Source organism: Acanthopagrus latus, chromosome 22 (genome assembly GCF_904848185.1).
Source record: "Acanthopagrus latus isolate v.2019 chromosome 22, fAcaLat1.1, whole genome shotgun sequence".
Lineage (NCBI taxonomy): Eukaryota > Metazoa > Chordata > Actinopteri > Spariformes > Sparidae > Acanthopagrus > Acanthopagrus latus.
This window is the reverse complement of record NC_051060.1, coordinates 7005395-7028101: the sequence shown is the minus strand read 5'-3', so window position 1 is coordinate 7028101 and position 22707 is coordinate 7005395. Positions and strand designations below refer to the sequence as shown.

At 40.2% G+C, this 22707-nt stretch overlaps 2 protein-coding genes across 2 annotated transcripts; both read right to left on the bottom strand.

Annotated features, from left to right (window-relative positions):
• Positions 1-1400: 1400 nt before the first annotated feature.
• On the bottom strand, positions 1401-3868 carry uts1 (urotensin 1). Its single transcript, XM_037087322.1, has 2 exons — positions 3675-3868; positions 1401-3120 (listed from the first exon to the last, which is right to left on the bottom strand). Exon 2 carries the CDS (start codon positions 3115-3117, stop codon positions 2671-2673), a length of 447 nt encoding a protein of 148 aa, XP_036943217.1. The 5' UTR covers positions 3118-3120; positions 3675-3868; the 3' UTR covers positions 1401-2670.
• A 1473-nt stretch (positions 3869-5341) lies between these two features.
• On the bottom strand, positions 5342-22372 carry mpv17 (mitochondrial inner membrane protein MPV17). The gene is made up of 8 exons (XM_037087321.1): positions 22296-22372; positions 21470-21550; positions 18188-18303; positions 16120-16212; positions 13004-13099; positions 7936-7968; positions 7708-7760; positions 5342-6891 (listed from the first exon to the last, which is right to left on the bottom strand). The coding sequence occupies exons 2-8, from the start codon at positions 21540-21542 to the stop codon at positions 6822-6824; spliced, it is 534 nt and encodes a 177-aa protein (XP_036943216.1). The 5' UTR covers positions 21543-21550; positions 22296-22372; the 3' UTR covers positions 5342-6821.
• Between the last annotated feature and the right edge of the window lie 335 nt (positions 22373-22707).

Below are 22707 nucleotides of genomic sequence, written 5' to 3'. Positions count from 1 at the left end.
CAAGCCACACCAAGTGATCATTCTTACCAGAAGTTACTGGATGCAGTCAACAGGATAGAAACATTTCTTTTAAACCCCATTTAACCCTGAAAGGTGTTGGTTTTATGTCCAGTAATATAGAAAACATCATTCCCAAACACTGCTTCTTTGTATCGGCATAAAACTGGCAAAATACCTGAGTGTAAGTATAAAGTTTGTCCTGTGGGTGGCATTAGAGGGAAGTCATCACAAGGGTTAGGGCGTTTAGGTGGCGGGAGGTAGCTGAAACATTTGTTACACGTCATCAGGTCTATCTTACACTCTCAGTTAGCTTATGAATGGCTACAGATGATGCCCAAAAATGTTGAAATGAGAGGGTTTGTTTCTTTTGGAGCACAAATAAACTTGACCTGAGAGTCGTGCAAGTGGCCAAAATTGAACAAGTTTATTCCTTGAGGAGCTTTAAGCAGTTCAATAAATGTAAGAGTTTTGACAGTTTACCTTTAAGGTGCAATATAAGGTTAGAAAAAGAGATTTCAAGGTCGTTTTCATTATAATGAGATCTAGGTGCTGTTTAAATACAATGAAAGTGTCCAATGCGCACAACTGTTCTTTTAAACGAGCCATCAAGACTTCTGTTAAGTTGTGATGTCACACTTATACAGTCACCGCCCTCAGTATGGCCGCGGTTATAAAGAGACCAGCAGATCTGACGAGGAAACACGATGGGCTGTGCCTACTCAGGCTTGTGAGAGCGGACCAATTAGAGCAGGAGGGGAAGGTCTTAAAGAGACAGGAGCGCTCAGACAGAAGCTGCAGCGATGGACAGTATGAGGAAATCAGTGTGTTTGGTAAATTTAAGCATGTAAACATTTTCTAGTGGACACTATGAATGAAATTATGAAACTGATTTATAGCGCAATGTGGGAGTTTTCATATGGTTTATGTACGCTGGGAATATATTTTGCTTTATGGTTTTTAGATACTTGTAATGCAAAAATGTGATGCTATAAAGGTCAGCAAGTTCACCATCATCATTAAGAAGCATCCTCAGCGGGGACATGAAATATAAACTACTTTTTAATGAAATTAAAAAATGAAACAGAAAACTATATTTAAATCCTCCCTACAGGTACATTTATGGCTTCCAGTGATTTTTATTTTTCCGTAGCGTCCTTTGGGTGGATCTTTGTAAAAATGGGAAAACATCCGATGACTTAAATCATGTCGCACCTTAGGATCGGTTGACACACATTCACATTCAGCACAATAAGAGAATCAAAAGCAGCGATTTTTGTTTTACTTCAAACTTTTTTATTACAAAATATAAATGGCAAAAAAGCTTCTTCTTGTTTTTGCGGAAACAAAGACAACGTGATCAGAGTGTCAGACGGTAAAATAAAGTAAAGCTTTTTTTCTTGTTTTTTTTTTTCTTGTGGATTAGCATGCTACAGTTGATACAGTACATAGTGATAGTGCTCCTGCTCCAGCTGAAGAAACGGAACAGAGGATGAAAAGAAGGCGAGAAGAGGATGGAAAACAAAGCAACGCGAAGACTGTTTTGTCTTTCTTTCCGGCTCGGACACATTTCCAAACAGATCCCTTCAATCTTGTGATATTAAGTTTGATTGATCAGGGCGGATTAAAAGAAAGAAGCAGAGGAGAGGAGAGAGGAGATTTCACTTCCAAATCCTGCAGAGTATTCTTTCATTTTAAAAGGTCAATTATGAGCTAATATGGCTCGATTTAGCACTTTAAGTTGCCAAATGACACCCTCTATTGATCAGTTATGAGTAATACCACTTTTTTTGTGCCAGAACCCTGCACCATAACTTATATTAAGTCTATTAAGGTTTTTTAAATTTCATATATTTGTGTTTATTTATAACTTTGATCATAAACTGGAGTCAATTTCACCCCCTTTTTGTTGTATCTGCCACTACTTTAAGTGGGAAACTGTGGAGAATTGTGTGTCTGAACCATTAAACCATTCAAGGTGTGTGCTGGTTAAACACCCATAATGCACCTTGTTGTTTTTGCTGCAGGGGTAAACAAGCTGCCTAGAAAGGGGGCAGATGTTAGGAGCATCTTTCAAATGTCAAATACAAACGCTCACACTGAGGTCAACTTTGAGATCTTGAGAAATCAGACTGTAATTTAAGGGGAAAATTTGCAAAGCTGACATATGCAAATGTTTCAGTCAGCTCACTTTGAATCATTTATTTTGCCATCTCTCACTTTTCTCTTCATGCATCAAATCATTTGATCATCGGGACAAAAAGAAAAAGAAAAAAGACAAAGAACATTGCTGCTCACATCCGCATTATATGTGTCCAAATGTTAAAGTGTGAAATCCAGTGATTCCAGGAGTCCAGTGTGGAGAGCAGAGGGGGTGAGGAGGGTGAGGAAGGTGAGGAGGGTTTGGGGGTGAAGCCGGGAGTCCGTTTCCAGCGAAGTCTTTAACTAACACTTAAAGATTTTTTTTTTCTTTCTTTCTACGTTTTACTCGCGGATGCTGTGATGCGTAATTTGGCACCATCTGTGCGTAAAATGGCGTGGAGGAGAAGGCAGGCGCACGACAACAACTAATGTCAGAGGTCTTGATTACTTATAGACAGCGGCTGGGCTGTTTTTAAATGAGGCATTTTCTCTACGATGGATAAAAAAAATAAAATAAAATAAATAGAGCTTTTACTTCCCGACCTCGTCTAGCACTTTGCGGTTGAGCTGCGCCTGCTCCCTCTGGCTCTCCATCTTCGCCATCTGGATCATATTCCTCAGCAGGTGGAAGGTCAGGTCGATGGACAGCGGCGGCTCCTCGCTCCGCTTCAGCAGCTGCGCCGCCGCCGCCGCCGTCCTCACCGCCTCGTCCCGGCTCTCCTCCTCGGACGGGAGCAGGAGCAGGGGGTCCGGGGTCCTCCTCTGGAAGAGCCTCAGGAGGTTGTCGCCCAGCGGATCTGAGGCGGCGCTGTCTCCGGCGGCGGCCGCTCTCAGGAGCACTTCGTCCAGTCGCTGCGTCTGGAGGCGGCCGCTGCCATCCAGCCAGCCGGGGAGGGCGCGCGGTCTGCCGGCGGCGGGGCGGAGGTGCGACGAGAGGAGGACCGAGGAGAGGAGCAGGAGCAGGGGGACTGGCTTCATGTCCTGCCACCACACACACAATACACACAGTTTAACCACAGTGTAACACGCGGCGGCCAACAAAACTCTCATCAGAAACCACTCATGTTGCGCACTTTTGGATTTCTTGGGCTTCAAAGTGATGCAAAATGAGTTTTTGTTCCCTGTCACGCACAAATAAAGATAAATTAAGTCAATCGGCTTCATGTTAAGAAACTAATGCCAAAAAATTAAGTTCATTTGCTCTCTATTTAGGGTGATTTTTTTTTTTTTTTACCACTGTAGTCGTCACTAATTCTAGCAGATTTAATATGAGCTTCGGTTAAAATTGACCTCTCCATGTTTAGGTTTAACTGCTTTTAACTTATCACGCAGGGATCCTGTGAGAAAACGAACAATCAAGCCAGTTTTTGAAATTTTCAGAGGATTAAACTTGACTTAAAAGTTAAAAGTTAATCAGCTGAGTCCAACAGAAGCGCAAGAGAATTCAAAATGAGGACAGGTAGATGGAGATGCTCAACCTGCACAAATGTGCCCAAATGAAATAAGAAGGAGCGAATGGAAGCAGAGAGACTCACTTTCTTCTGTCCAGATGCTGCAGCTGAACTTCGGCCGGCGGGATGTCTCCTCCTCGGAGTCTGGAAAAAGTCCCTGTGAGCGTCGACCGGAGAGGACGGAGGGTTTTATACATCCAAGCCCGCTGCTTTGACGTCAACGCGAGGCTCAGAGAAGCTGGTCTGGAAGCCGGACAAGCTACGGAGACGACGAGGGGCAGCGTGGTCCTGAGGGACAGCTGGGGGGGGCGACAGGTTGATTTCCTCTGAGGGGTCTGGGAGAGGGACCTCCCAGCGGGGGGGCTGCAGGGGCCTCCAGGTTGGGGGACTCCTTGATGAAGTTTCAAGGGCACCTCATGAGTAAAATGTTGTCACCATCTCGTTCTTGTTGTATAATGTTTGACTGTTTCTGTGATTGTTGATGAACTGTTGATGTAATTTTGCACTTTTATCAAACTTATCCAAGGTTATTTTGAATTGTGAACTAAACTGAACTGCACAGTTACACAGATCCACTCTGTCTTACATTCAGCTTAAGCATGCTTTACCTTAACCAGCCATGGAATGTAACTAAGTACTTTTACTCAAGTACTGTAGAAGAAATTGAAACATGTGTACGTCTCTTGGTGATTTCTCTCTTCTGCTACATTATACTTCCGCTCCACTGCACTCTGTTACATTTATTCTATAACTCAAGTTTGTCTTCTAGTTACTTTTTGCAGATTACATTCTGCATCGGGGGCCAAAGCGGCAAGCAGGTTATGACTTCCAACCAGAAACCACCCAATCAAATAACTTTGTTGAAAGCTGAGACTCAAAAAAGCCGGAGCACATGAACCTGGGAGCTGTCCACGGTGCTGAACCTGCTGTTCCAAAGACCCACAGCTCACATGAGAAGTCATCTGGTAAAGAGACTGGAGGTTCTAATGTGTCCTTTTTGTATTTGTGTTTTTCTCTGTGCTTCCCTCACTAGCTTGAAGCTGGCAGGGCTCAGGACCCTGTTTCATTTCACATTCATAGATGTAAACCCCTGGATGTTTCCGAATGAGACGTCTGGAAACTTTCCAGATGTGTATTCTAAGACAAACCATGATCTTTTCCTAAACCATTTTTGCAGGTTTGCAGAAACGTACCATTCCAACATCTATTCTGGTGATTGGGTTGATATATCAACAAAAGGATTTATTTTCTCCTGCATTTTGGAGGAAAATAAATATTTATGACTTTGTACAAATGTAAAACGTTTTTTTTTTAAAAAAGCCACTAAGCCTCACATTCAGTCTGTCTGATGACGTTAAACACAGATGTCAGCTCCATCACGCCTCATGCTCGGGTTAGAGAGCTGACGAGACTCCTGTCCTGTCTCTTAATTTAATTACCTGGATTTAAATGTGAAACACACAGCGAGCTTTGGTGCTGAATCAAAACCGGATTCCAGCTTTTTCCAGGGAGAGGCTGGTACACCTCGGGGGAGAAAGAGGCTATTTGGCGGATTTTCAGTGAATTCGTCAGACTATTTTTTTTTTTTCTCCTCCCCCTGCTTGCTTCTCCCTGATAAAGCCCCAGAGTGTTTGTGTGGAAGTTAATTTGGTTGACAGCCGAGCTCGGCAGCCTCCACAGCTCCCTCCAAAACAAACCCCACCCAGCCGCGGTGAGGCTGGCCACCAAAGTTAGCGAGGTCAAACGCGCCATTCACATCGCTTCAGGTAAAACTTTATTAGCTACATGCCAGAGAAGGCCTTTGTTATTACAACTGTGCACATTATCAGTATAAAGATTCCAAATACATGAGAGGAATACACATTTCAACAGTGATTGTCTGGGATTTCTTGTTGTTTTGGGGTGATTTTCCAACAACTACTGCAAAATGCAGTTTGTCATAAAAATAATTCGATGACACTGACCGTGGAAAAGAATAACTTGATTTCTTGTCCACAGTTGGATGACCGAGACCGATCTCATGACTGAACGGTAAATATCAAGTCAAACCAAGCAGACAATTCCTGCACCTGGTCAAGAAGTAGTCTTATTATAGGAAGGTCGCTAGTTCGATTCCCCTGGTCTGCATGTCTTAAGTGTGCTTGGGCAAGATACTGAACCCCAAACTGCTCCTGATGTGCTGGTCAGCACCTTGCATGGCAGCCACCGCCATCAGTGTATGAAGGTATGTATGAATTAGTCTTTGGACAAAAGCGTCTGCTAAATGCACTAAATGTAAAAATGACGTTAGTTAATGAGCTTTGGAGGCTCTGACAGTTGTTTTTTGTTACCTTCACACAGAACTATGCTAGCTGCTTTCCCACGTTTTCAGTCTTTCTCAGTCAAAAAAAAAAAAAAGTCTATATACTCTTTTAACATCAGGTTTTGTTGTCACTCCTTTTCAGATTCAATGACAACTGATGTTTTTTTACAACATCCACAGTAGCCTCAATAGACCAGAATGCATTGCATCCTCGCAGCTGATTAGACTTCAAGACGTGGGTAAAGCTTGTGGCTTTCCTTTCACTCACTTTATACATTTCTAAACAGAAATATACAAAATATTTGCTCGTCTCTTCCTGAGCGTTGTTAAAATGGCCTTTCGGGAAAGGTTGGAAAATAGATACAAAAGTAGAAGTGCATAGATGAGGTGAAGAGTGAATGAAAAAAACATAAGAAAAACAAGGTATCGTTACAAATTCTGAGGTAATTATTTCAGTCGTTACATGACAAAACAAAATACTATCAACCTTTAACAAAATATCCTTTATCATAATTGTTTCAAGTGATTAACATACATTACATGGTAAGAAAAGTTTCCTTCCAGTGGGTGTAAACGTGTGTGTGTGTGTGTGTGTGTGCGTGCGTGCGTATGTGTGGCTAACACTGCTGCCAAATCTCATTTCCATAAATAACAATCTCTCACAGACATTTCTGCAAATGCAAGTTTGACTTTCAAGTAAGTGTGAATGTGTCATTCAGAGTAGACGAGCACTTTCTCCCGACCTTTATAAGTGACTCAGTCACAGTTTTACACATTGGAAATACCACGAGACGAAGTAGCATCAAGTAAGTTAGACCAGAGCCGCCCATGTCACACACACACACACACACACGCGCACACACACTACAAATGAGTGTAAAATCATCATCAGCAACAACAGCACAGGCCGGACTTGTGATCATCATCGCTCACATCTTATTGGCCTTCCAGGTCAGGTAGGAGTTCCAGCCGACAGCGACAACCTGGACGACCGCCAGTCTGGAAGAAGGAGGAGGTTTGTGTGTTCACTTTGTGTGTCTGATGTGTTAATGCAAGAAGAACATGACAATTACAATTACAGTTCTTATGACATTGTAGGAGATCAAAATTGTACAGTGTTGTTCTGGAAGTGTCATGAAAAACTCAAATTAAAGTCAGCTTTGCGTCTATGTAAGACTTTTCAAGACTTCTTCAAGCAGATATCCAATTCACGCAACTTATATTGTATCTCACAAAAGGTTTGGGTTTTTATTGCACGTTTGCTGAAAAGTGGCGTAGAACGCAGCACAAGCATCGCTGCTAGTTTCTGATCGGTGCTGTGGTCATTTTCATGCCCGGCGCCCACAGTGTGTTGATAGCAAATGTGCCTGCACTCAGAGCGTGTTGGTGTTAATATGAGGTGTGGTCAGGAACACTGCTGATGCATTGCTATCCCGAGGCAGCAGAAAGGGACAGCGCTCCGTAGACCAACGAAAAGCCGGTCTCAAGGAAAGGTGCAGGTGTTTTTCCTGCTATCTAAAGGGTGCATTAGTAAGATAGCAAGATGCTCGTACACAGGCGGATTCACAACACTTTGATTAAATGATCAGATGCGCTGCTTTCAGTCATATTAAATATTTCCACGTGCTGTGATGTCACTAATATTGTGGTACAGTCAAGCAGCAAAAATGAAAGCTGTAGTTATAAACTTGACAGGACAGAGGAAACTCCAGATGAAACAGAATTCAACGTTTTAATTTCTGAAATACATGGACTTGGGGAAATGGACTTGTCGGGTTAGGATGGATTGCTTGAAAAGGACCTTTAACTTCTTACCTGTGGTGCAGTGGAATAAAGTAGAAATTGGCAATCTGGACTGGCGGCCACAGCTGGAACACAAACAGGAAACACTCAGGAGGCAGTTTAACTCACATGATGCAACATGAGGTCAAGTGAAAATGTCTTTCAATCAATAGGTTGATAGAAATAAAAACAAAAAAAAACAAACATTTAACTTCACAAGCACATATGAATGAAATGTGAAATAATATTGGAGATACTTGCATAGTAATTTGAGATCAGGGCATCTGTGTAGTCCTGTGAACAAAGTTTAAACCAACAATTAGTAATTCTACCAGCATTCTATCAACGGCTGAGGCACCTTCAAGCAGGGGGCATGTTCACACCGAATAATGATCACATTATTCTGAATCACATTGCAACTGTTTTTTGTTTTTTTTTCTAACCATATCTTGCAGCCCTTATATTTGATTTCACATTCACAGTTTACCATTGATCGAGGAACATTTTAACAAGGAGTGTCTTGTAGGATAAGAATCTGGGAGAAGAGTTGAGTTTTTATATTAATCCTCTGAAAATAAAACTTTCTGGCCTAGTCAGGTTTTCAGGTTCAGCCCTCCGACACTCTTTCTCAGCCCTTCACCGTCAGAGAACAGTTGAAGACATCAGTGGGGGATGAAGTGAGAGATGGTGATGTGTTGAAACTCCAGTTGGTGAGGAGTTTTCATTCCAAAAACAATGCAGGGTGGACGCGTTAAAGCCAAAATATCAGCGGCAGGGAGGCCGAGTAATTGTTGAGTGATTGTTAACGATGGACATCTCCATCAGCCCCCTATAGATACAGTGTGTGTCAGTCATTTTATAGCATCACGCAGGAAACAGCTCTGTTTTCCTTCAGTGTTGAATATTCACACTGAACGAACATTACAGCATGTACAAGAAAGGAAGATACAATACATTTTTTAAGAACTGTAAAAGTGGGAGAAGAAGCGGTCAATGGCGTGTAAACAAGCCCACAATGCAATGCATCATATTTTATAGTCAGGAAAATGTAACTGATGCAGCTACACTTGTTGAAGATAATGTGAAACAAAGTATCTGAGGAATTTATTGGAGTTTTATTCTCTTTGTAACTGGTTCTGAAACATCAAGACCCTGTGAGCTCATTCCCACAATCTCGGCACAACCACCAATGCTCCTCAAATCAGAAGACTTAAAAGTTGGTGAAACTTTTGGTATATGGCTTTCTGACTTCGGTGTCATAATTGCAGAAAACTGGAGGACGAAAAGTCAATGTTTGATTGATGGTAAGGAACTTCCTTGATTTAATTTGTAATATGATGAAAATCACCACCATCAGTGATCATACACATTTTCATAAGCTCATTACTTATGTAAGACTTCAGCTGGGTTTCTTAAAGAATTTAAACTGTATGCCGGCAAAAGAACAAAATGTTAATATGGCTGAAAAAATACTGAAATATGCTGATATTACTGTGAAAATAATAAAATATATGTATTGAAATAAGTGAAAAAGTGTGTTATCTATTTTAAGTTCTTTTAACATTTAAAAAATGACTTTTCCTCTCCACAATAAATATGAAAGGCACGTGTGTGTTTATATACAAACTCTGCCTCTCTCTCACACACACACACACACACACACACACACACACACACACACACACACACACACACACACACACACACACACACACACACACACACACACACACACACACACACACACACAAACAAATCCCTCCGTCGTCCGTTTAAAGGTCACCTCAACAAGTGTCGACGTATAAAAACAACGAGCCAATATTCCAGTTACAATCTTTTCTTTCTGGCTGACTTTTTTTGTTTTTCAGGGTCGAACCGTTTTTCTAATTATGGTCAACAAGCTCCTTGACCACCTGAGGTGAAATTACCTCCACTGCGTCAGAGACACGTCAAAATGTTTCCTCACACACTCTGAAGAAGACGGGACCTTTTCTCAGCTCCACCCGGGGGTTTACAAACTGGCTGTATATATATATATATATATATATATATATATATAAATATAAATATATATATATATATATATATATATATATATATATATATATATATATTTTTTTTTTTTTTTCCCGTTCATGCACAATATTTTTTTTTTATTTATTTATTTTTTTAAGTCTTTTGTGTGACATGTGATTGCATGTGTCAATTAAACTTAAAGATGAGGATAAATGCTTTTCCAAAGTTGAATATTTGATTTGATTTCCTGCAGATGTCTATACAATTTGGCACAAGCATTCAACCAGCCAGCTCTGATTTTCAGCTGTTCTGGTTAATGTCCAGTCACAGGAAAATGAAATGGACTAAACTGGGCTCAGGGTGACTGAAGATATGACAATATTGTACCTACATCTTTACCTCCCTTTACACCCAGGTGCAAATTTAAAAAAAAAACACACAAAGAATTACAGTTTACATGTGTACAAATATATGTCCACAAATGACTGCATATAAAGATTTTATGTTTGCGTAGCAAGCAGGAATTATGAACTAACATTTCAATATTGTGTCAAATTAGTCTGTTATCATTCAAAATGTACAAAATTGACAGTTTTGTGCACTAGCTCACATTGCCAACAGTAGCTAAGATAGCTAACAATGCTAATGTTAGCTAGCAAACAATAGCTAACCTTGCTATGGCTAGCCAGCAAAAATTAACATTGTGTATGTAGCTAATGCTACCTAGCTAATGGTGGGCAAACACACTGTAGATATCCGCCATTTTTCCTCTTTATCACAAATTGGCAACTAACAAGACTCATGATGCTGACAACACACAGATGCCACGTGATAGCAACGGCGTTACAATACTGGCTCACAAACTTTAATTCTGTAACTCCAACATTTCATTTTTAAAAAAAAACGTAAAAAATGTATTCAAGAAGAAAATAAGCTCTGACCTCAATGCAAAACTGATATATTTGACATGAAGAATATACACTTATTTCTATAAGTTAAGCAGTGTACACACACACATACACCAACAGAACCTGATTAACAAGGACACAATGCAAGAAGTTTGGGCCGTCTCAGGTGAGTGCAGAAGACGGAGGACAGATGGGTGGCAGGTAAACAAGAAGGTTAAAGTCTTGATTACACCTGTGTCAGACTCTAACAATCATGGCGTCCGTCTGGTGGACGGCTCCATTAATTTTCATCTCACATTTCCTCAGTGCCCGGCCTCATTGTAATGAGCACATTTGTCATTTATTTTCTGTCCTTTCTGACATTTACCAGGTTGGCCTTTCAGGTCCGCGAGGCTGCGTTGGTAAATAATTGATGGTGACTGGCCGCGTGTTGGGTAAGCAAGGCGCAGACGGACGTTTGAGCAGCTGGCACAAGATGACAGTTAGCTCTGACCTGGCATACAAATACAAACACACACACACCCAAACACACACGCACACACACATATATATGAAGGTATGAGTCACTCCAGCTATTTCCACAGTTGCCCCCCCCAACCACCCCCTCTCGTCTCTACCTCCATCACAGGAAATAGTTTCTAATAATAATAATGAGAGGTGAGTGCTGGAGGTCAGATGCTGTGTACTCTCATTTACCTGAGCTGTGTTCATACAGAGAAAACACTGCTCTCTAGCCAGTTTGTACCAAGTAAAAAAATAAAGACTACGTCACCCCATTGTGGTTAGAGGAGAGTCTGGCGATTTGGTCATCACCATCTTGGTTTTTCGGAAACAGAAGTGTCCAAATAAGGACAACAGAGTGGAGCTGATCCTGACTGGATCTGACTGAGAACCCAAGGACACACCGCGGTCGTTATTTTACTCCAAGGGCCTCTGTCCACATAATGTTTTTCTGAGGGCTAGCGTCTTTTTTCCATTGTTTCTGATGACGGGCGAGCCATCTTTTGGATTCCTACCGATCAAGTTGTGAACTGACATCCTCCTTGATCAGATGTCTTAATATCAAAAAAACAAACAGATTGTAAACTGTACAGGGGTGGTGTCGATCATACAGTGGCGTGCAACACTGGAACTTTCCTGCCTGGATAAATGCTATGTGGACTTGGTCCCTTAATGGGATCATGATGTCATGCCATGCTGAAGACGACTTGAAAACTAGAGATTGGGACCATAAACTTATTCGCAAGCTGTTTAATTAGGTGATAAATCAAGAGCGAAGTAGGGTCATTTTCTCATAAGATTACATACAATCGGATTTCTTTTTGAAACCAGTTGAAAGGCTAAAAAGGCATCTTTAGGACTTTTAAATCCAGAATTGAAATAAAACACATTTATATTTGTTTCGCTACGTTATTGTTCATTTTTCAGTTTGTAATATTTCATCATCATTTGCTGTGATTCTTTTTTTCATATTCATCAGGCTTGAGCGGGGCACACTCTCCCTCGTTGTGCCTCTAATTCAACATTCATAAATGAAAAATGAGCCGAGGATACGTCAGGTCAGATGCTGAACTTTTACCTCAAGTCGAGCTCATTTTGACCCAGACAGTTTTTCAGGTTCAACTCACCTACTTGAGCAAGCATATTTTCCACATCACTACAATACAGACAGGAACACTTGTGTCAGAAAACATAAAAAAACAACAACAAAAAAAAAACATTCTATTTTTATATTATTCTCATTTCAGGTTGTGTTGGGACAAGAATCTTTCCCAGCATGCACCGAGGGAAGGCAGGCGAACACATACTGTGTCTCATTAAGAGTGTCTAGTCGACTTAAACAAACATTGTTTAGCATGAGCAGCTTGGTGCCTCTCAAACAAAAACTATATAAAAAAAAAGACCTAGTTTGATGATGTTGTGAAGCAGTGTGGGATCATGGGAGTTGTTGTATTCACTGTCAAACAACCACAAAAATCTCTTACATAACTCAGGCAGAAAGAAGGAGATTATATTTTTACTTTAATTAATGTTATGTTTAGTCTCATTCGTCAACTTTTTTCCTCACTCTATAGAATCATGTGATGTTAACCTGGATGTTGCAGTGACAGGCGACCCAATGAAACTCACCGTTAATTTAAACAAAATTAGGATTTCTCTGAGTTAGATTATTCAAAGTGTCTACAACAATGTTCAAAGTAAACCAACTCGGCAAAATATATAACAAAGGTGTAGTCATTGGATATTCTAACTCAACAATGTCACATATCATATCTTAACTGCAGCAGAAACAGAAGCCAGAGGACAGCAGGGATCATACCCACAACCTTTCTCGCTGCGAGGGAGCAGAGAGTAACTTTCTCGCTGACGCACAGTAACGTGGCGTTGAGATGAAGTGAACTCACCCTCTTCAGCTTGTTGATGTTCTCCTCCACTGTCAGACCGTTGAGAGCGCCGGAGAGACAGAGAAAAGCTCCCAGGAAGCACGGAGCAAAACCCAACTACAGAGAAAGACACGGAAAGAAGAGGAGAGACTGACTTTACAAATCAGTGAACATTATGATGCCAAGACACAAGTGAAGACAAACTAAAATCACTTTAATGGTGAAGGCTACAATACTTTAATTGATGGGTCACATTGAATGCAATAGAAAATGGGAATGACAGGATTACAATGTCAAATTACAGTACGTCTGTAATAAAAACAACCACTGCTCAACTCAACTCAACTCTTACTCCTGTTGTCTGTTTATGTGCATCTGATATTCTCATGTACTGTATTATATCTTTATACGGATCATGCACTGGGGAAAGGCATGTCCATTATTGCCAGCATCAGTGGAAACTGAGGTGTTTTTAATCTTTGAATCTTGAAAAATGGGGTTTGTTTGTATAAATTCATAATCTGAAACTTAAGTATATAAGACTCAGACGATGATAAAGTTTCACTGGGTGCAGCTGTTAATGCAATAAAAATCTAAATGTTTAAAGCTGAAGTGAGCAAAGCAGATGAGTGAACTTATTTGAATCATCCTTGAATATGTGAGCGTTTATGTTGTTTGAGTTATGTCTCCTTCAGTATATAATACATCTGATGTTGACATCTTTATCTTTTTTTTTTTTTTAATGTTTTGATGAAATTAGTTTTGGGGGGTTTGGGAAAACCTTACATGTTGATTATCGGTGTGTATCTTAAGTAAAAATTACATTTTAAGATTCTCATGTGATGCCTTTCTTCTTAAATAATAAAAAAGAATCATTCCCCATTTATAAGTGAAGCTACACTTGTCCGATTTAGACTATTTTACGTTCAGTTTATTTAAATCTAAATATCTGGTTAAAAGGAAATATCTAAATAGATTTTAGTTGTAACATCTGTGTCCTGACAGTTTGATAAGTTGTAAAACCGAGTAATAAATGTTTAAATTGAGAGACTTCAGTTTATACACACGACTATTTGCTGCAGTACAAAGGATTTTCTGTATTCTACGCATAAATGACACACAAAGAAAATCTGAAATCTCTGTTCAGTTGTTATCAGCGAGGTGAAACTGCTCCCTCCATACGAAACTTACATAAAACAGCGTCTTGCCTTCCATCTGTTATTCAGCTCTGACGCAGATCGGCGACGCTCAACCTTAAATCTTTCAAGTCACCAAGTGGCTCTCGAGCCTTTGCTGAAGCAGACGGAGCAGCGTTCAGAGTGACCACATCACTATTCAAGCGTGAGACTGGACCCCTTTGCTCCTGTTAATATTTCAGTAGAGGGGGGCGCGTTGAAAGCTCTAAAGTCTTCTTCTGTGGTGCTTTTAGTCAAAGCTATGTTTGTTTGTGTGTTCGTGTGTGCAGTTTGATCAGGTCAAACTGCACAGAGTGATGAGAGGAAAACTGCTTTTCAGAGTTTTATATGTTCTATATATCATTTTATACATGGATTATTGTCCCTGATCATTTACATTCCTGGTATTTTATTTCTATTTCCTTTATTCTTCTAACCACATCTTAATTTTAATGGACGATGACTTCCCTTACAGGTTAATGTTTGTACTTTGTACTTGACTGGTCTAGATAAAAAGTTACTATTTCATAAAGGTGAAACGATCAATCAATATATTCATTATTTGCTTGGCAGAAAATGAATACAAAACGATTTTACAATTGTTTAAAGGTGCACATAGCTTGTGCATTAATAAAAATCTTACAAGTTCATTACATGTCACACTGCGATGGGTCTAAAGTTATGTTCACACTAGCAGCCCAAATCCATCATTTGACGTATCCACATTGATTTTAGGAAGTCTAGACAGCAAAAAACAACATGAAATGTGAAAATCAAATCCAAACCACATTTGGAGGCGATTTGAAATGTGATTCAACAATCTTGTCTCCTACAGATTGGTCTCAGTCTGGATGCTCTGGACGCCCCCATCGTATTTCAAAGCGTCCTTTGTGTCGCTCGGTGACGTCAGATCCTGAGCGGCTGAGCAGAATCAGCTTGCAGAGTGCACGGAAATCAGCCCAGTGACGAACAGTCGGTGGATTCACGCTGAAATAAACTGCGTGTTCCGTGATCGGACAGCACGATTATTTGGAAAGCAGGATGACAGACCTCCATTTTTCAGTGCTTCTATGTGAGGGCTTCGCATCAACGCACGTAGTTACCTACGCCTAACTTTGTTACCACAGCAAACAATTGATTTGTTTGTATCACTTACAAATAACAGCTCGGAAACTCCGTCTTTAAGATCGGATTTGAAAAACAAATGAGATATGCCGGCAGTCTAAGTATAGCGTTATGATGTTTGTCATCTGTGACTGTATGTCTATCTAAGAGTGTCAGATGATGCGATAAAGGTCTGGTGAATCTCTGCAGAGCTCAACAGCTGTATGGAGAGGGAGGGAGGGGGAAATCACAGAAAACAGCCAAACTGTTCAGCCCAGTTTGTGCCAAACTCCTCACGTAATTTGACAGTTTTGTCCCATCAGCACAACAGAGAGCCGTCTGTCAGCCTGATGCGAGGAGATTGTATCTCTGTGGTTGGGGCTCAGTTAATGAGCTGAGTGGAAGACAGAAACACACTCGCACACAGTAGTATGGATCTATCACCAAGCTCGTTTTCACTTTGTTGCTTTGACTGATGGATGCATTTGGACCTCAGAATTATTCTGGACAAAATAACTGTAAACTATTGTGATAATCAGTTCATTTGAGTCTTTTTTTCAAGCAACATTTGCTGGTACCAGCTTCTGAAATGTGAGAATATGTTGGGGTTTTTTTTGTCATTCATGACAGTAAATGATGAATATCTGGGTCTGGAACTGTTGGTTGGATAAAATAAGAAAACTGAAGACGTCACTCGGGACTCTGGGAAATTGCGAAAAGCATTTTCCACAATTCAATTGAATGATTCATTGTGAAAATAATCTGCACACAATAATCTATAGTTTTAGCCTTCATCTTAATAAAAAAACCACCAGGCACTAAAAGAAGAAGAGGACAGGGACACTGTGCTTCTCTCACCTGGTCAAGCAGCATTTTCTTCATGGCAGCGCTTTTAGTTCCTCCAACCACCAGCTTGTCCAGAACTTTGTACCAGCCGCCAATTATTGGACCCTTCAGTGCAAATCAAACAAAATCATGATTCACTCATTGACATCGGTTTTCTTGAAAGTTCTTCTGTAAAATTCACTTCACATGAAAGAACACGTATTGTAGTATTCATCGAACACTGGCATCTGTACGCCAACAGCACATTAATTGAATTAAACAAACAAACTTAATAAATCATTGATGTGACAAAGAGCGATACATGATGTATGAGTCATGAAACAGTTGTGTCTATCTGGATGGATGAGCGAACATGTCTTAGTGTAACGTGACTCCCATATGTGGCAGGAGAGCTGTTCTCAAGACAGGCGTCTATACATCGTCCCTCTATAATTCATGGCAGCGAGGCGGCCGATTGGACGAACGTAAGGCGATTATGGAAATATAAATAAACTTTGTCGACGTCACGGTGATGTCAGAAAAGAAATGTGCCACTTTGGAGGTGGATTGTTCAGCTGTCAGAGGACTCACTCGGTGAAAACAAGTCAATTCACGAACACACAAAGGCTTCAGGAAACACTACGTGACACAGATAAGCATCCACACACACGCTGTTTGAATGGTCACCTATAGATCTATAAATAAGACTTTTGATGCCGTTGATGTCAGAATTTGTCCATGAATTTCTTCATGTTGCTTTACATTGGTTTATCATGTTAAACAACCAAACAGACGCCATAAAAAGCGCTTATTTTATGTTTAAAAATCTAATTATGCTGTATATATGTATGGTTTCATTTCAGCACACAGTATTTGATTAAAGTGGGCCGTCCACACCAAGAACACGGCACAAAGCACATGCTGCGTGCTCCAGCTGTGTCGGCAGCTTCGGAAAATGTGTATTGCTGACCTGCAACTGCTGAACTTCTACTTTAGTATAAGTCAACACCAATTATCCTGCTGATTTTTAAAGAAGACATTGGTAAAGATTAAGTAAACCTCAGAGATGCCATCACCACTAGGCTTGGGTGAGATCCAAAATTCTATATCCTGATAGGGTCCCACCCAAATATCGTGACAGATGATGATATTGTCTCACGGCGAAGATAAAATGTAGTCTCAGTCAAAACTCTTGGCTCGCCATTTTCTCCTGCCCAAACTGTCTGGAGGACAAACTAAGTCCTCAATGTCTGTGTGATAAAGTGCTGCGTGGATGGAGCCTCATTTGGACAATTAACCTGGAGTGACCTCCGCCAGCAACTTCTCATTCTTATCTCGTCAAATAGCAACACGTGTTGCCTCCTCCGCCATCTTTGGGGTTTCATTTTCATTTCTAAATGAAACCCCAAAGATGCCGCAACAGCTGTTCCACATTCGCTATTGCAGAAAAAATGCTATATTCAACAATATCTAATAACAGCCCAGGCCTAATCAGTGCCAAGGACTGTTTGGCGGCAAGTCTCGGATAAAATCACAATTTTGCATGTGTCATTTTCAGCCTAATATCAGGTTATAGAAGAGTTTAATAAGTTGTGACTGTGACGCTCTGTAAATTCAGGTGACTGTCTGTCACCTTTTCTGTCATTTGTTAAATCTCAATTAAGACTCCGCCATCCAATTGAGATAGAACAGTTTTTAAATAAATTTATACAAAGTGATTGTTATACTTGTTGATACTGACCAAAATAAGACTGGAAGTTTGTTTTAGACAGTCAATAAACCTGTTATCTTAAAGCAATGTCAATTATCGTCTCAGTCAAACTTTGGGGTTACTGCAGCTGTAAACAGGGATTACTGTCACACATTTATTATCTACTCATTCATCACTTACTTTGTTTTATGATTATTGGACAATTGTGAAGGGGAAAATAATAAAAAATATATATATACAAACAAGAGCTACGAAATGATTCAATTTCACAGTTCCTTGTTCTGCATTTCTGTTTGAACAAATATAAAACTGGGCATGTTTGTACCTATAGATGCTGTAAATATAATTTTTTTTTAATAATACGGCAAAAGTCATGAGGAGAGTACTTACCACGAAGAAGAAACCAATACTCATCATCTTGGCCGTCCGTCGCACGTTGTGATTCGCCAGTCCCCTTCTTTCAATCAGCTGCTGGGAGATGACATCACCGACACCCACTAACGACCCTGGAAGACAAACAGGAGACAGACGCAGTGACTCAGATCACAGAGTGTAGCGACACAGGTGATATTATTCGTGTAGATGATACTTTTACACAAGAGGGTTTTGTATCATATCACACTGAAACTGTTCAGTCACTGTGCAACTATAACATGCCCCGGTGTGTCCACAATCTGGTGATTAAGTAACTGCAATCCACCTCATGTAGAGTCACAAGTAGAGATAATCTAGGGTTGGCACTGACGCACTCACTGTAGTTAATTAAAAAGGAATATAAAGCCCTCGAAGTCTGTTGATACATTGTTTCACTTCTGAAATTACCACACATATGTAACGTGATAAAAAAGGCTAATTTAGCGGCCTGCTGTGATTATAGAACAGAATAGAAAACATGTAATCGTCCACCTTTTGTGTGCAGACAGGTCCATTATAAAAACAACATCAGTTTGGTGTAATCCAAGTCCACGTCCAAGTGCGAGACAGCAAAGAAAAGACGTTATTAACACCTCTGGCGTGTGGTAGAGCTTGTGCACCCACTGCAAATTGAGGTGTCTGCTAATGCTTTTAGCAAAGCAGCTACAGTAAAGATTTCAGCTTAAAAAGTGACCGACGAAACATCACCTAAATTTCCATCATCATGACCAAATTTTCATTTTTTGGTGTATTGTCCTTTTAAATCCTGCCTGCTGCTGTTGCTGGATACACAGTTGATGAGAGAGCAACCAAGCAGTCAGTGAGCTTTATAAGTAAATCTCTTGTTTCCGATCTGCACAGCCGTCCATTTAACTCCTTTCAGACTGATATTTACTGTAAATTTTTTTTGTCCATAAAAAATGCCATTCAGCAGGTGGAAAAGCTCTGAAACTCACCAACTTAACATCAGCCACTGCAGCCCACATACTTAAAGATGACAGCTCAGTGTAATAATATTAGACCCTGCTGAACAAGAGCTAACCTTTCCTTAAAATGTCATGGGGGAACCAATAAAAGGCAGTTAGAGTGACAAGGTGGACACACACCCACATACACACTCAAACAGAAAAGTGTTCACCTTGAGGTCAATAAATACGAGCATTTCCTCTGTCGCTTTGACTCAGACACTTTGATGGGCAGTAAAGCACCGAGACAGAAGAGTTTACAGCTCAGGAGCTTCTGTCTGTTGCTCAGAACTTCACTTTATGGTGATGAAAAAGAACGATTTCTGTTAAAAACCTCTCACGGACGGACTCGGAGCTCACAGAGGACTGATGGAGGAAAGGATCAAAGGCCAAGGAGAGGACACAGAAGTGTCCGAACATCAAACTTGACACCTTAAATCTGATCAAAGAGCTGTTTTAAAGGGAAAGTCCAACTCACACTCTGGTTATGTCTCAAGCAGTGTTGCCAGACTTGAGTGACATTAATTTGTCCAATCGTCTCTTACATCTCTGATGTCAATATAAGTGCATGTTTACAACAATCAGAAATGATTCCATGTATCGTCTGACAACTTACTGATATTAACAGATGTAAGCTTTTACAAGGCTTTTATATCAGAGCCGAGCAATGACCTGAGGGTCAGAGAGGCTGAAATGAAGTTAGAGAAGATGAATTATTTGATATTCCAAAGCTCTAAGGTCACAGAAATCATCCTTCCCATCAAGACCCTGACGGAACATGTACAGCTCCTCCTCCTCTACGTCTTCCTCTTTGTCTTCATCTTCTTCATGTGACTGATGTCTTGCAAACCAAGTGTAAAGAGTCATACCCTAACCCTAACTCAACGTGTAGATGCTGCACAATTTGCAATATGGCTTCTGTGTAATTTTAGCTATATTCCACAACTGTTAACAATGGACAAACCCAACATGCTTTGCTTTCTCTGTCAGCTGGACGCTGAGATGCATGTCAACAGGAGAGCACTGCCTCCACCTAGTGGTGATTGAACTGTATTACATTGTAAAACTAACTGTAGACTTTGCAGTGGAATTACAACTAGTTGCTGGATCAGTTCTGTTCTGACAGCTATGAACTACTAACCATCAACTAACCATTTCATTCAATTTCTAAGCAAAACTATAAAAATTAGATGGTTCCATTAAGTGAATTCAAGTGATTTTTTTTCTATTCATCATTTATGACAGTAAAAAGTCTGAAGAGTTTGGGGATTCGTCTTTTAGTTCGACAACAAAGGAATTTTGAAGGTCATTCTGGAAAACTGTGTCGAGCATTTTTCACATTTTTATTATTATTTATCATTAGTTTTTCAGGTAATGAAAATAAGCACTAGTTACAGTCCTAAAAGTGTCATTAAATAAGAGCTCAGACATTTGAACATAAGATGCGTTTCATTTTGGAATAATGGCATGTTCAGATGAAGTCAAATTCATAGTTATAGCACTCCAACAAGCTGTCTACAGTTGCAAATGCTGCCTTACATGTGAGTGACATTCAGAAGGAAGTAACCTTCAAAGCATTTCTTTGCATTTGTGGACAAAAGGTCCATGAAGGATCAAAAGTGTCCGTGTCCTAACTATAGGCTTCCTTTTCCTCACGTTCAAACTGCTGTTGTTGCTAATGATCACTACTGTTCCAACGAACATGTATTTTCATTATCATTAAATCTATCGATGATCTGTTCTTTTGCTCTTAAAATGCGAAAAGCTAAAGTTACTGTGTATGACTGTTACATGATTGTAGCGTCATTATCTAATTATTCTGATCGCAAGGAAGCACATTTTTGACTTTAATGACAAAAGCTCACGAGTTACCAATGTATGCCAGTTATTCTTGCTGTCAAAAGATCCTACAAGGTTTTACAATGAGGGCGTGTTACACACTAGGGCAGAAAAGGCTGGAGGAGGAAGAGATTCAAATTTCAGAAAGATAAAAATCTGTGTGGTTCAAAGGCCTTTCCTCTTTGTTGATTCTGAAACCGGGGTGCTCTGTTCACTGGAGCAAAGGTCATGACTGGGACCAGATGTTGAACATTCTCAGATCCCCTGTTCTTCCTCATCTCTTACACTCACTTTATCTTAACACAAAAAGTGAGTTTCAGTGTGTTTCTGCACCTCTTGATTTGGAATATGAAGTCTGTCTGAGGTCTTTTGAAAATTACAGTAGCATGTTCAGTGGAGAGATGCAGCTGTTTATCTGGTTTATCTGAAGTGTGTAACAGGGAGCCTCTCCTACCAGCAGTCACTATCTGTACTGTCCAGGGGTACTTGGTCATCAAGACTTGGTAGGATCTCCACAGGCCTGCCATTATTCTGCCTAGGAGGAATACAGAGAAATGACAAAGTCATCAAGAGGGGAAACTGCAAAAACGTGATTTGTCCATTAATCCACCCCACCCATCGGCAGGCAGCGTGACTCAAATCAAGCGACCACCACTTGTCAATTAGTTTAAATAGCCGGAGACTTGAATTTGGTTTAACAGAGACTTTTTCACAGGTCACGTTTTCTGGCTAAATTGACAAGAACTAGCTGAGCATTTAGTTTGGGTGAACAATTTAACATGCTAGCTAAAATCCGCTCCACTGGATGAAGCTGAGTCCAAATATTTCCTTAAGTTCTTTTGGGAATTTGTCGACGCCGAATGAAAGAGTGGCTCCAAACAATAGAGAGACGAGTGTAAACCAGGTTCTGATACCCATGTAGATTAAGAAACAGCGAGGGAAACCTTAAACTGTAAAGTTTTTCAATGCGGTTCGGCGTACGGTTGACGTTCGGCATCATCGTGGCTAAGCTAACGGGCATTAGCTTAAGTTTAAAGTGCAGCGTTACGTTTAAGGTCATTTCCAGCTAACAACTCCAAGTCTCTAACAACTTTTGCATCAAAATAACGTTACTTCCCACGTTATTATCCTGTTTATGTTGACGTTTCTTTACATGTTTAGGAATATTACTGAGACACAACAGCGCCGCTGCATGCTTACAGACATAAATCTAAGTCACAAGCGCCCGCACTGTGTATTAATATTGAATATATTACAGTCACTGTAAGTGAAACGTGTACCTGCATGAGCTCCCGGCTTTACTGAGAGAACTGCTGCTGCTGATGCGTTCACGTCTCTGCATTCGCTCGGAAGTTTGCCTCTGGGCTTCTGAAAAGAGATTCATGTTTCATCCAGGCACATTCACTCCATTGTAAATCATAACCATACTTTCAGATGCGGTTTAAATAAATAAACAACTTATTTTATTTCTAAATCAATCCAAAACTATTACTCAAATTTTACTTCAGAACTTAACTATGTAAATGATTCCCCCCTCAGATTAAATGTGAAGAACAAATTAAAGACGTTCATTTTCAGGTTACTGTTTGGTTTGATGGCGTCAATTGTGTATTTTGATTTGTAAAGGGCAAACAAAAAAAAACCGCAAACAGATTTGATAAGAATTCAGCATTTAATTTTCGTAAAGACTAA